At 43.1% G+C, this 13,059-nt stretch overlaps 1 protein-coding gene across 5 annotated transcripts in view; it reads left to right on the forward strand.

Moving 5' to 3' along the window:
• Positions 1–13,059, forward strand: part of RNF121 (ring finger protein 121) — an 89,544-nt gene that overhangs the window by 71,476 nt on the left and 5,009 nt on the right. For all 5 annotated transcript variants that reach the window (XM_059409932.1, XM_059409912.1, XM_059409917.1 and 2 more), the window contains 2 exons: positions 70–177; positions 2,798–2,918. In XM_059409932.1, the coding sequence (XP_059265915.1) occupies positions 70–177; positions 2,798–2,918 (229 nt within the window). The remainder of the gene's footprint in view (positions 1–69; positions 178–2,797; positions 2,919–13,059) is intronic.

The raw sequence follows: 13,059 nt of genomic DNA on the forward strand, positions 1-13,059 counted from the left end.
TTGTGGTAATCCAGAGGCCTCTAGGCAAGTTTCCATGTCAGCTATGCTAATTTTTTCTCCTTTCTCCAGGTTGGTTTATAAGTGGTTCCTGTTGATCTATAAAATCAGCTATGCCACTGGCATTGTTGGCTACATGGCTGTCATGTTTACCCTCTTTGGTCTCAATTTATTATTCAAGTAAGTACTCTTTGTTTTTGTTTTTGTTTGTGTTTGGGGAGGAGGGCCTGGTTAGATGTATCTTTCTTTCTGGACCCAAGTTGCGAATATTAACAAGGGGGCCATGGCACCCAGGATAGGAGACTTGGGCTTTGGGGAATGGGAAAGTGGGCCCTCCAGGATTTATGCTGGCAAAGAGAAAGGAATGTCTGGACATATAGAGTCCCAAATCATTGGTTATGTTTTCCAAGAACCTATATCTTAATGGAAAAGTGTCACAGAAGTAAGCATAATAATGATTATAGCCAGTTACCTATAACTCTTTCACCCTATCAGAGGCAGGAGTCTCTTTGAAACTGAAAGGAGTAAGTCCTTACTTTATACAATGAGAGGATACCTATGGAATTCTTTCTTCCAGGAGTAGTACAGGCTGAAACCATATACAGGCTCCACAAATGTTTATAGGAATTTATCAGTATAGAATCTAACAAGTCCCATCAAAGAAAACCAAGATATTTCCAGGTAGCTTCCTAATCTGTGTGCTTAAAAAAATAAAAATCAAGATTCTGCATTGTAGGGTGCATGAGTGGCTCAGTCAGTTAAGTGTCCGACTCTTGATCTCAGAGTTGTGAGTTCAAGATTCTGCATTGTATTAAAGATGATTATTCTGTAATTACAGTTCATTTTTACTTGCATAAGCTATACAAGGAGGAAAACAGAATTGAGAATATTGACCATTTTTATGCTCCTAATCAGATTAATTGATATAAGATCATGATGTCTAGTGGGTTAAATATTACAAGATTGATGAATACACTCAACTTTTTAAGATAAATGAAACTTAAAACAACTTTAAGGAAACACGTACAGTTCCTGGTACAAATTTTTGACAAAGGTTGTTTTCTATAATAAACATTCAAAGATGGAAGGTTGCAATTTATTGGTCCTTAGAATTATTAAAACAAGCCTCCTGATGTACAGGCAAGATCTTTGTCCTTCTTAGTAAGTAGACTTGGACCCCCAGTTTTTTTTTTTAAGATTTTATTTATTTATTTGAGAGAGAGTAGGAGCATGAGTCGGGGGGCAGAGAGAGAGGGAGAAGCAGACTCCCCGCTGATCAGGGAGCCCGTTGTGGGGCTTGATCCCAGGACTGCAAGATCATGACCTGAGCCAAAGGCAGACGATTAACCAACTGAGTCACCCAGGCCATTTTAAAAAATCTATTTATTTATTTGAGAGAGAGACCATAAGCAGGGGGGCTGGGGTAGAGGCAGAAGGAGAGGGAGAGAGAGGAAGACTCCTTAAGCATGCTATGCGCTGAGCATGGAGCCTAATGTAGGGCTCCATCCCAGGACCCTGAGATCATGACTGGAGCTGAAATCAAGAGCTGGCTACTTAACCAGCTGAGCACCCAGGTGCCCCCGGACCAAAGTTTAACTTTGATGACATGATACAGAAAATGTATAGATATAGCTTAAAATGTTATGGTAACTGGTATGTATATATTTGCTAAATGACTGATTTTATCTTTTATTTCTAAAGCTGTGACTGGCAAACTTTTTCTGTGAAGGGCCAAATATTTTAGACTTTGTGGACAAAAGGCTAAGTCTAGGATAATACATTGTATAACAAGAGAGGAAACTCTTCCCTTGCCCCACCTTGTTTGATGGATGGGCTCTCTCAGGTGGGAGGCATACTTTGTGCCTACTTGCCATCAGATGAGACATTCTCAGGAGGGCCCTGACAAGTGGGTGTGTGACCACTGGGATCATTTTTACTTTCTGTTCCATTGACAACCCAGATCTTGGTGTGCCCTTACCCAGCCATTGCAACCTGGGCAGCTGGCTGGAGGTGAGGCAACTTGAGTTGTCGTCTTCCAGAATGAAATTCCACTGGTTGGTGGTGTCCAGTGATTGCCAACAGTGGAGTCTCCCAACACGCAGGTGCCAAGCAGAGTGGGCCCTAGATAGCTGCAAGGCATGTTGGGCAGTTGGAGGAGGCAGGCACTGGGGACAAAGTGGGAAAGAGGGGTGTAGGCAATACCTTGGCTTGGTCTTTGTAGTTCACAGTGCTAGCCTGTTCAGACGGTGCCAAGAGGCCATATAAAAAACAGGCATAACATTTGCGACAACATGGATGGAACTAGAGCGTATCATGCTTAGCGAAATAAGTCAAGCAGAGAAAGACAACTATCATATGATCTCCCTGATATGAGGAAGTAGTGATGCAACATGGGGGCTTAAGTGGGTAGGAGAAGAATCAATGAAACAAGAAGGGATTGGGAGGGAGACAAACCATAAGTGATTCCTAATCTCACAAAACAAACTGAGGGTTGCTGGGGGGAGGGGGGTTGGGAGAAGGGGGGTGGGGTTATGGACATTGGGGAGGGTATGTGCTTTGGTGAGTGCTGTGAAGTGTGTAAACCTGGCAATTCACAGACCTGTACCCCTGGGGATAAAAATATATGTTTATAAAAAATAAAAAATTAAAAAAAAAAGACATAAGATTTGGTCTTATTTTGCCAACGCTTGCTTTAGCTGTTAAGTCTTCCAACTTTAGGTGCCTCCTTGTGTGTCCCAGAGTAATCCAAACCAGTTGTGTCTTAGGGCAGGCCTTATAGGCCATGCTGCTTTCCTTACAGGATCAAACCAGAAGATGCCATGGACTTTGGCATTTCTCTCCTCTTTTATGGCCTCTACTATGGAGTTCTTGAGCGAGATTTTGCAGAGATGTGTGCAGACTACATGGCGTCTACCATAGGGGTAAGTTCACCTGGGCTTTTAATACTGTCTACTGCCACCTCCACAGAGGTCAGTATAGCATCACTGGTTTGATGGAAGAGATAAGCCATCAAAAAATCCTTCAACTTAACAGTAGTATGAATGGAGATTTCTTCCTTAAAATTTGGAAAACCAGATCCCATAGACCCTGGAATTTTTAACTTTAGGGCCATTCTAGGAAAGAACCACTTTATCATTCAGGAAATTAACATTCAATAGATATTTAATGCCTCTGATGTGCCTGGACACTAGGTTTGTGCTGGAATTACAGAGGTTACATGGTTTTTGCCCAGATGGAGTTTATGCCCTAGTGACAGGGATGGGTATGAAAGTAACAAAACACACAAATAAATATAAAATTATAACATTTATAAAACTATGAAGGAAAGCTCCACAGTGCTGTGAACAAATGCAGTGAGGGCATTTGACCTCATCTGGGGCCCAGATGGGCTTCCCTAAAGAGGTGACTGTTGAGATATGTCGGAATTAACTAGATGAAGTGGGAAGTGATGTGGGTGGCAGATAGAGCAAAGTGCATGTGTAGATAAGAGTTCTGTAATGAGAGAAAGGGTGACATTTGGAGGAATTAAGCTACTGCAGTTGGAAGGATGGAAATGTCTGGAGAAGTAAGAGGCTAGACTAGAAAAAACCTTGAAAGCCAAGTGAAAGATTGTGCGTTTTATGCTAAAAATCCTGGGAGGCTAAGATAGAAAATGACATCTTCAGATTTGCACTTTAAAAAGATCATTCTGGCTTCTGGGTTGAGAACAGGTTAGGGGTCCACAGCTTAGAGTGACCCGTGAAGACTAAGAGGCAGTTGTAGTAGTCTAGGCAAGATGAAAGTAGCTTGGGTTAGGGGAGAGATGGTGTGAAGGGAGAGCGGCAAGCTATTTGAGAAGTATTTTGGTAGGATTTGGGTAGGACTTGAATAGAGATTGGTTCTGAAGATAGAAGAAAGGTACGTATCAAAGCTGACAGTGTGTAACTCGAGCCACTCCTTGGCTGGTATACTTTCACTGAGATAGAAAATGCTATAAGGTGGAGACCAGGGAGAGATTCTTCAGGCTCAAAATGTGGGTAAAGTAACAGCCAGTCAATATTCCTATTTCTTTTTTTCAAAATAGAAATGTGTGTTTGTTGTTTCGCTGCTTATGAAAGTAATGCATGCTCATCTCAGTGTCAGCCCGTAGAAGACCCCACCCCAAGAAGGAATATTTCCAAGTTTAACGGTCATTTCTTCAGTTCTGTGCTGAAATTCGTGTGTCTCTGTCTGATGCAAGAGCTCTGAAAGGCCTTCAGAAGTTCTTGCAACTTGAGGTTTGGTAGTTTGCAGAGAAACCTTAAAAGAATGTCAGGGAAGTGGGTTCTCTTGGGGCAGCCAGATAGCAGTCTGATAGCAGCAGATACCAGTGGAGACCAATTTCAAAGCACAGGAAAGGATTGGCGCTGACTTTGTATGAGGTCCCTCGGGAACTCTTGGTGAGTTCAAGGCAATATTGCAGGTGGTAGGGGGCGCCTGGGTGGCTCAGTGGTTTAAGCCTCTGCCTTCGGCTCAGGTCATGATCCCAGGGTTCTGGGATCGAGCCCCGCATCGGGCTCTCTGCTCAGCGGGGAGCCTGCTTCCTCCTCTCTCTCTGCCTGCCTCTGCCTACTTGTGATCTCTCTCTATCAAATAAATTTAAAAAAAAAAAAATATTGCTGGTGGTAGGATATTTAGTGTGCGCATTTTTACATCAGTGCTACACAGTCTCATTTGTGCCATGGACTGGTAGGCTTTGGGCAATCCAGGTTAAACAGAGTCCTCAACCATCGCCTTTGATGACTTTCATCAAGTACAGTTTTAGACCTAGGACTTAGTTTCCCAGTGTCATGGGACTATTTTTATTTCTTCTGTAATGGATTAAAAGGAAAACAAAGTGTACTGGGTCATTAGATTATTGTTTGAACAACTGTCTTGTGTTTAGGCACATTTCATGGTCTCTTATCTGTTGGTATAGACTTCAGCTTTTCCTTTAACCACTTCACTGTCCAGAAGGGATTTTCAGATACTTGACTTCCTAATTACTGTCTTCACTTTCAACAACAACTTTTCCTGAAGCCTGCTTCTTTGGCACACTCAGCATTTCAAAATGACTGTTGCCAGTATCCTGCCCTTTACCCTCTTGTGATTTCTTTTTCTTCTCTTTCTGTTTTTAAGGGCCAATTCTCTGATTTTCCCAGGGTGTTGCCACTTTTATCTCGAAGTTATTATCAGCTGCCAATTTAAGTGTAGCCTTAATCCCCTTAGGCGGGTCAGTAATAACCAATCTACAGAACCCTCTTCAGTCCAAGTGGAACTGAGCTCAGAATTGATCCCCTAGTTAGCTTCTCCTGTAGAAGATGGAATCATTACATTGGCTTTCAAAAAATGGGATTTGAGCTGGACTTCTTTCCATGCTCTTGGGAAGGATTATTGGGTGTTCCATTGATTGCAAATGATAGTCCTTATTTTGATAATTCCATAATAATGATTAATAATAATGATAAATTGCAGTATCCTCAGAAGAGCTGCTGGGAGAATTTCTTATTAGGGTCAAGAGTGCCTCAGACAGCAGCTCTTGACCCTTCATATTGTCCTTCCTTCTGTGAGGTCTCAGTAGTTATGTCCAACACCTGATGCTTGTTCTATAATAGTCTGACCCAAAGATGAATCCACATACCTCTCTATACCTTTTAGTAGCATAAGAACACAAGGATCAAGCAATCACATTGAACTTTATTAAAGATAAATAGACATGAGTACTTAAATGAAGTTAATCTGACATAGCAGGGTACCTGCTTTCCCAGGCTTTCAGACCTACCCCATCCAACTCTCAGCCTACCTCTGTGCAGCAGGTGCCATCTTAGCATGCATCACCTGGAAGTGATGGACATCTAGACAGTCACTGTCCTCCAGATGTCTAGACCTAGAGCCCATGTTCTGATTAAAAAAAAAAAAAAAAAAAAGTAGGCCTTTAACTCAGGCCAGTCTTCTGAATCATGGTGTCTCTACCAAGATCCACCTCTTCCCTAGAAAATTGACATTGAGAATAGGTATCTCTTTCATAGGAGCCGCTCTATCCAGCTCCTGTCCCAACAGAATACGACCTTGCTGATCCTCACTCTTACAGTTTGCTCTTTCCCCAGGCCCCCATTTCTGGGGTAGGAAGCAGGCTGTAGGAACACTGGGACAGCTTGTGACAGTGCTGGATGGGTGAACAGGAGTTCATTAATTTTTTCTTTCCCACAGCAAATGATGCAGAGATTTAGTGGCAGCAGTTCTGCGGGGGCTCACGATGCCCACAGGTTAGGTTAGGCTAGGCAGGAATGTGGGGGAGGGGACTCCCAACTTGGGATAAAAGGATGCACTGTACTTCCTTTACAGTTCTTTCTAACCTGAGAATTCTCTCTGCCCTAGTCTTTGGTCAAGTGCACTGTGGTCTGCCTAGGAACACTTGGGTCCCTGAGCCACGGCAACCTGAATTTCAAGAACATCCCTGACCTTGAATTCAGAACCTGATCATTGGTTTGGGGACGGTAGTTTAAGGGAACCAAGACACTCCAGCCTTCCACGCATTTGTTAGCCAACTCATTCTTTCATTTATTCAAGCAATACTTACTTAGCAGCCTTTCACAATGTGCTGGGTATGACCAGTGTGGCCTTTTACTAGCTCCACCACTGCTTGCTTCCATGTAGCAGCCCTAGTCATTTTTTAATTATGATAAACTACATATAAAATTTACCATCTTAACCATTTTTATGTCTGGTTCAGTGGCATTAAATACATTTACAGTGTTCTGCAACCATCACCACATCCATCCATAGAACTCTTCATTTTGCAGATTGAAGCTTTGTACCCCTTAAATAATAACTCCACAATCCCTTGCCCCCCAATCCCTGGAAACAACCATTCTGTTTTCTGCCTCTTTATGAATCTTTTTTTTTTTTTTAAGATTTTATTATTTATTTGACAGAGAGAGATCACAAGTAGGCAGAGAGGCAGGCAGAGAGAGAGAGAGAGGAGGAAGCAGGCTCCCCGCTGAGCAGAGAGCCTGATGCGGGACTCGATCCCAGGACCCTGAGATCATGATCTGAGCCGAAGGCAGCGGCTTAACCCACTGAGCCACCCAGGCGCCCCATGTTTCCTGCCTTTTTAAATTTGACCTGCCTAGGTACCTCATGCGAGTGGACTTATACAATACGTGTCCCTTGTGACCTGCTTATCTCACTCAGCATAATGTCTTTAAGGTCCACCCATGTTGTAGCAGGTGTCAGAATTTCCTCCTTTTTTCGGACTGAATAATATTCCATTGTATAGCTCAATTTAAAAGGGCTATAAAGGGGCACCTGGGTGGATCAGTGGGTTAAAGCCTCTGCCTTCAGCTCAGGTCATGATCTCAGGGTCCTGGGATTGAGCCCTGCATCAAGCTCTCTGCTCAGCGGGGAGCCTGCCTCCCCCCACCTCTCTGTCTGCCTCTCTGCCTACTCATGATCTCTGTCTGTCAAATAAATAAATAAATAAATAAGAAAATAAAATAAAAGGGCTATAAATAGGGGCGTCTTGGTGGCTCAGTCAGTTAAATGTCTGACTCTTAATCTTGGCTTGGGTCTTGATCTCAGGGTCATGAGTTCAAGCTCTGTGTTAGGCTCCTCTCTGGGCATGGAGAATACTTTAAAAAGGAGGGGTGCTAAATAAATAATCTCTTTGTGCATGTGTGTCTGTGTGTGCGTGCACGTAGCCTGTTATAAAAAAAAGAATCCCATTGTGTGTATATGCCACATTTTTAGTCCTAGGTGTTTTTCATAGTATTTTGTACGATCTGTGATCATAGCTCCAATCCCAGAGAGTTATAGTTGATTTTGGAGCTGTTCCACCTACTAGGTGGGGAAGTAGGTCTGATTCATCTCTTGGTCCCCCTCCAAGAGTGGTTTGACCTACTAAGATCTGTGGTTAATTAATTTCAGGGTTCCTGAAATGAAATGATGAGACTTAAAATTGTATTAACACATATTCTCAATTCCTCTTCATTATTCTACACTACTCTGTTTATTCTATATGACAGCTATTTTGCCTCACATGGAGAAATTGTAACTCTTCTTGAGTCAAGGGAACCTTGGATGGTGTTTGTTTTTTTCCAGCTGGTCACTGTGAGGTCATAAGCTTGTGACAGCCAGTCATTATAGTTTCCATTCACACCCAAAAGTCATGTTGGAATGGGGGTGGAAGACAGGATTGCAAAATAAGCCTGTTTTCTGGGGCCCTCCCCTCAGAGAGGGCTGTTGGGCAGACAGGGTTGTGGCACACCGTTTCTGCTCCATTGGGCCATGTGTCCTGCCTCACACTTTTCTTTCTTCTAAGTGAGTTCTATGCCCCAGATAACATTAGGACAGGATTAGCTGCCCATTCATCTCTTCTGAAGTAGTGGGAAGAGGGTTTAAAACCTGGTTTCAAATTCTAACCTACTTTTAATTAGCTGTGTCCTCACGAGCAATTTACTTTACCTCTCCGATCTTGTTTTCTCAGCTGTAATATTACTACCAGACATGAAGTGTTGTAAGGAACAAAGGCATGAGGAAAAGTACTCTACAGAGTAGTCTGGCCCACAGTATTTACTAGAGGATGACGACAGTAGCTAACAATTATCAATTGTATCTTCTGTTCAGTACTGCTATACTAGAAAGCTACATATTTTATGTCTATAATCACCTGGAGCACAGAAACTCTGTAGGATTTCTTTGTATCTTCATCATATGCAACACACAGAGCAAGACACAGAACAGACAAATCCTAAATCACGAGCAGATGCCAGTTCTCTCTCAGATGCCATCTGTTGTCTGAAGTTATCTCAGACCACTCTGTGACATGGAATCTCATCTACTGTAACCCTGAGAAATAGTATTTTATTCCCTTTTCAACAAGTTATTTCTGAAATCATCTGCTTGAACTGACCAGGCACCACCTCTCTGACTTCCAAGGCTCTCCCCCTCCTTCTCCTCCTTTTCCCCCTCCTCCCATGTCCTCACCAGCCAAGAGAAGGGGGCCAGCTGGAGGCGCTCCCAGGGCTTTCCTGGCACACACATTCTGTGATGTGGTGTGGAATGCAACTCCTGTTTACTTCCTAATCTCCTGCTACGTGCAGGCTCCTGTGCTGGGGTTTTCTACTCACATATTTGTACCGATCTCTCCTTCCATTCAGTTACAGTGGAAAAAATATCCTTTCTTCCATCGCAAGCCAGCCCTGCCTGCACTGTGGATTCCCTAGCCTCTTTCCTTCTCAAGGACCATTATGCTATTGCATTTCCTTTATTACCCTGTGACTTCCAACTTCTCCCTCTCTATTGGGCTCTTTGCCTTTTAAGTATTCTTTTTCAAAAACATCAACCTTTCTTTGACCCACTTTCTCCTCTAGCAACTGACCCATTTCCTGTCCTTCACAGCTAAACTTAGAGAAAGCTCCTGTCCCCTTTTGATCACTTTCTGCATACTCCTTAGCCTATTCTAATCTGGCTCAGCTCAAACCCTTCTTCTGAAATGGCTTGTACTCAAGTCACTAGTGACTGTGTCACTAATTCTGACCTCAGCAGTCATCACTGGCTTTTTTGACGCTTCCCTGTCCTGCTAATTCTGTCTGTCTCTTCTGCTAATTTGTCCTCCCCTTGAATGTTATTGTTCCTCTGAGTGCAGACCCAAGGCATCTTCTCTACACTTCACCTAGGCCTTCCCCTTTTCCTTTTCTGTGACTGTCTAGACCTCTAATCCAGAACTTTTCTCAGCACCAGAACTTTATTTAGTCTTCAGCTGTTTATTTAGAATTACCAGTCTGTCCACTTCTCTAGATTTCTTTTGCCATTAATTATCCTAGACCATCAGCCTGGCCCAGTCTCCAGCATCTCCTGCTTTTGAATTGTCATTGTTACTTAGCTAAGATTCCTTTCGGTTTCTCAAGCACACCAGGTTTCTTTCTGCCTCAGGGCCTCTTCCCTCTTCTGCCTTTCTTCTTCTCACTAACTCCCACTGCCCTTTACCTCTCACCCTCAAATGTTACTCCTCCAAAGAATCCTCCTCATGTGATGTAGGCTTAATTAGGAACCCCTTTCTTAGCCCTTTACTGTCTTTGAAATAATTCTTATTTTAGCCTTTTTAATAAGTAGTTCTTATTTTCTCTAAATATTTATTTTTTTAATGTCATTCTCTTGTAGTTGTAGGTTCCACAAGGAGAGAAGGGTCTCTGCTTTTCCAGCATTATATCCCAAGGACCTAGTCCTGTGCCTGGTACTTTAGTAGGTGCCCAGTATATTTTGATGGAAGGAAGAGTTTGGGTGGCTTACTCAGGTTCATCAAGATAGTAAGTGACAGAAGACTGCTGTTAGGTCTGTCTGATCCTGATAAACCATAGGTCCCCCTTGAGCTAAGTCTGTGGAGTTAGCTCACTGCCTCACTGTATCGTATGCAGCTTAGCCCCAGTGCCTCCTGATGGTCTCCTCGTGTGTGATTTCTATGAGCCCTGGGGGTGCTGGGCCTTCCTGGTTTGACAGCTTACCTGATGGCTTTGTTGAAACACTGTGAGATTTGACTGTGCCTGCCTCTTGCCACATTAGCTTCGCGGGGATATCTCCAGAAACTAGGAGCCTAACCTTTCCTGGACATCCCTCCTTCTGTCTTCACCCTCATCCAAGTTCCCTTTCATCATGCATCCTTTGCCTCTGTGTTCTTGTGGGGGAGAACTCTGGGGTGGTTTGAGGTTAAGCTTTTCCTCAGAGCTTTAACTCCTCTCCTGAGTCAGAACATTCCTGTTTCTTTTGTTGCCAGTGCTGTGGGCCAGAGTGAGTGGCCATGTTTCTGTGCTACATGATTGTACCAGGATTCAGTGCTGAGCTGGACCCAGACCTCTTGGTCTCTTGTCTCTCTGTTTAGTTGATAATGCCTAGAAATTCTAAGCCGGAACACCTTTCAGAGCCATACACCTGTCATGCCCTGGGGAAGTGTTTCTCAGAGCTCCCCCACAGTACTAACATTCCTGAGATTCTGGCTTTTGAGAGTTGCACAGTTAATGAACTCCCACAGGTTTGGCCTGTCCCCTGACTTAGCTTATCCTTTTCCACTGCCTTTTTTTTTTTTTTTTTTTAAAGATTTTATTTATTTATTTGACAGAGAGAGATCACAAGTAGGCAGAGAGGCAGGCAGAGAGCGAGGAGGAAGCAGGCTCCCCGCCGAGCAGAGAGTCCGATGCGGGGCTCGATCCCAGGACCCTGAGATCATGACCTGAGCCGAAGGCAGAGGCTTAACCCACTGAGCCACCCAGGCGCCCCTTCCACTGCCTTTTTAACTCTCAGTAAATAAACCGGAAACGTTCAAGTAACTGGCTCTTAGTGAGCTAAGTAGCTGATTGTTCTACAGCGAACATTCAGCAGATGTTATAGGACACTTTGGATAGAATTTGGGTAGGAGTCCAGAGGGTCTGGGTTCACGTCCTCTCTTATCTCTTTCCTCTTCTGGGCTTTGGTTCACCCAGCATTAGGGCTGCTCTGGTGTTCTGTGGTAACCACTCAAGCTCACCTTGAGTTGCTTCAGATGGGTTTACAAGAGAGTAAGGTGTATGTGAAGGCAGGAAGCTCTGTAATGGATTTTTGGGGCACTGTGGCATCTCTGCCTCCTACCCTTGAGGACTCTTGTATCCGGTAGCAGTTCTGATGACTGAGAGGCTGTTCCTCAGAAGGGCACCTTGGAGTAAGCAAAGCCTCCATGTTGAGTGGAAGTGGCAGTCAGCTAGTGTCACCCTCTCATATTCCTTGTCCCAGCACCTGTGTGCCCTGTCCATTCTCACCCAACCTCAGGGTTTTGGCTTTTAAAAAGACAGGTGTTTGGAAACAGAAGAAAAAAAGAGAGCAAACTCAAGTTTAAGGAAATAGAAAAAGGCTAGATGCAGTAAATCTACCTGACAGGTCCAGATGAGATTGTAATAACAAATGCAGAAAGCTTTTTCACAATCCATTATAGAGTCTTACAGAATGTTTAAAAGTTCTGGAGATTAGTTGCACAACAGTGTGAATATACTAAGCACTAATGAACAATACATTTAGAAGTAGTTAAGATGTATATTCTATATTATGTGTTTTTAACCACAGTTTTTAAGGCAAAGGAAAGAAAAAAAACAGGTCTTAGAAAGTGTCAACAAATAAATTTCAAGTCTTTTCTCCTTGGGGTAGGGGGAAAATGCTATATAGTTGTGTAACAATAAACCACAAGGAAATTGTGCAAAACTTGATATTTCTTTTTGGAGCATGGAATTGGTTATTTGTTGTAATTAACTGGTAATAAATAATTTTTAATCTAAAAGTAATATATATTCATTAAAGAAAATTTGAGTGCAGAAAAGTAGGTAAAAGAAAAACATCACCTATGAACCTACTATCAAAACATCCCTGGTGTGAACATTCTGATCTATTTCCTTGTGATCTTTTTCTTTGTATAGATTTGGGCTTGTCTTTACATATAATACAAGTCATGTTGTGCTTCCAGCTTTGTACGCTACTTTTTGACACTGACTGTTATATCTCTGGCTTCAGTTGCCTCACTGCCTGTTAAGTTTCTTGAGTGTGTACCAAATTTATTTGGGCATTCTCCTTTTCCGATCAAGCATGATTATTTCCATTTCTTTGCTTGTTTTTATTATTTTATGGGTTTTTCTATTATATAACTTAAAATTCACCCTTTTAACCATTTTTTACAGGTTTTATTTATTTATTTGACAGAGAGAGAGAGAGACCGCAAGAGAGGGAACACAAGCAGGGGGAGTTGGAGAGGGAGAAGCAGGCTTCCTGCTGACCAGGGAGCCCAACACGGGGCTTAATCCCAGGACCCTGGGATCACGACCTGAGCCGAAGGCAGACGCTTAACAATGGAGCCACCCAGGCACCCCTAGCCACTTTTTATTTTTATTTTTTAAAGATTTTACTTATTTATTTGACAGATGGAGATCACAAGTAGGCAGAGATGCAGGCAGAGAGGGAGCGGGGGAAGCAGGCTCTCTGCTGAGCAGGGAGCCCAACGCGGGGCTCAATCCTAGGACCCTGGGATAACCTGAGCCGAAGGCAGAGGCTTGA

Source organism: Mustela nigripes, chromosome 1 (assembly GCF_022355385.1).
Source record: "Mustela nigripes isolate SB6536 chromosome 1, MUSNIG.SB6536, whole genome shotgun sequence".
NCBI classification, from domain to species: domain Eukaryota; kingdom Metazoa; phylum Chordata; class Mammalia; order Carnivora; family Mustelidae; genus Mustela; species Mustela nigripes.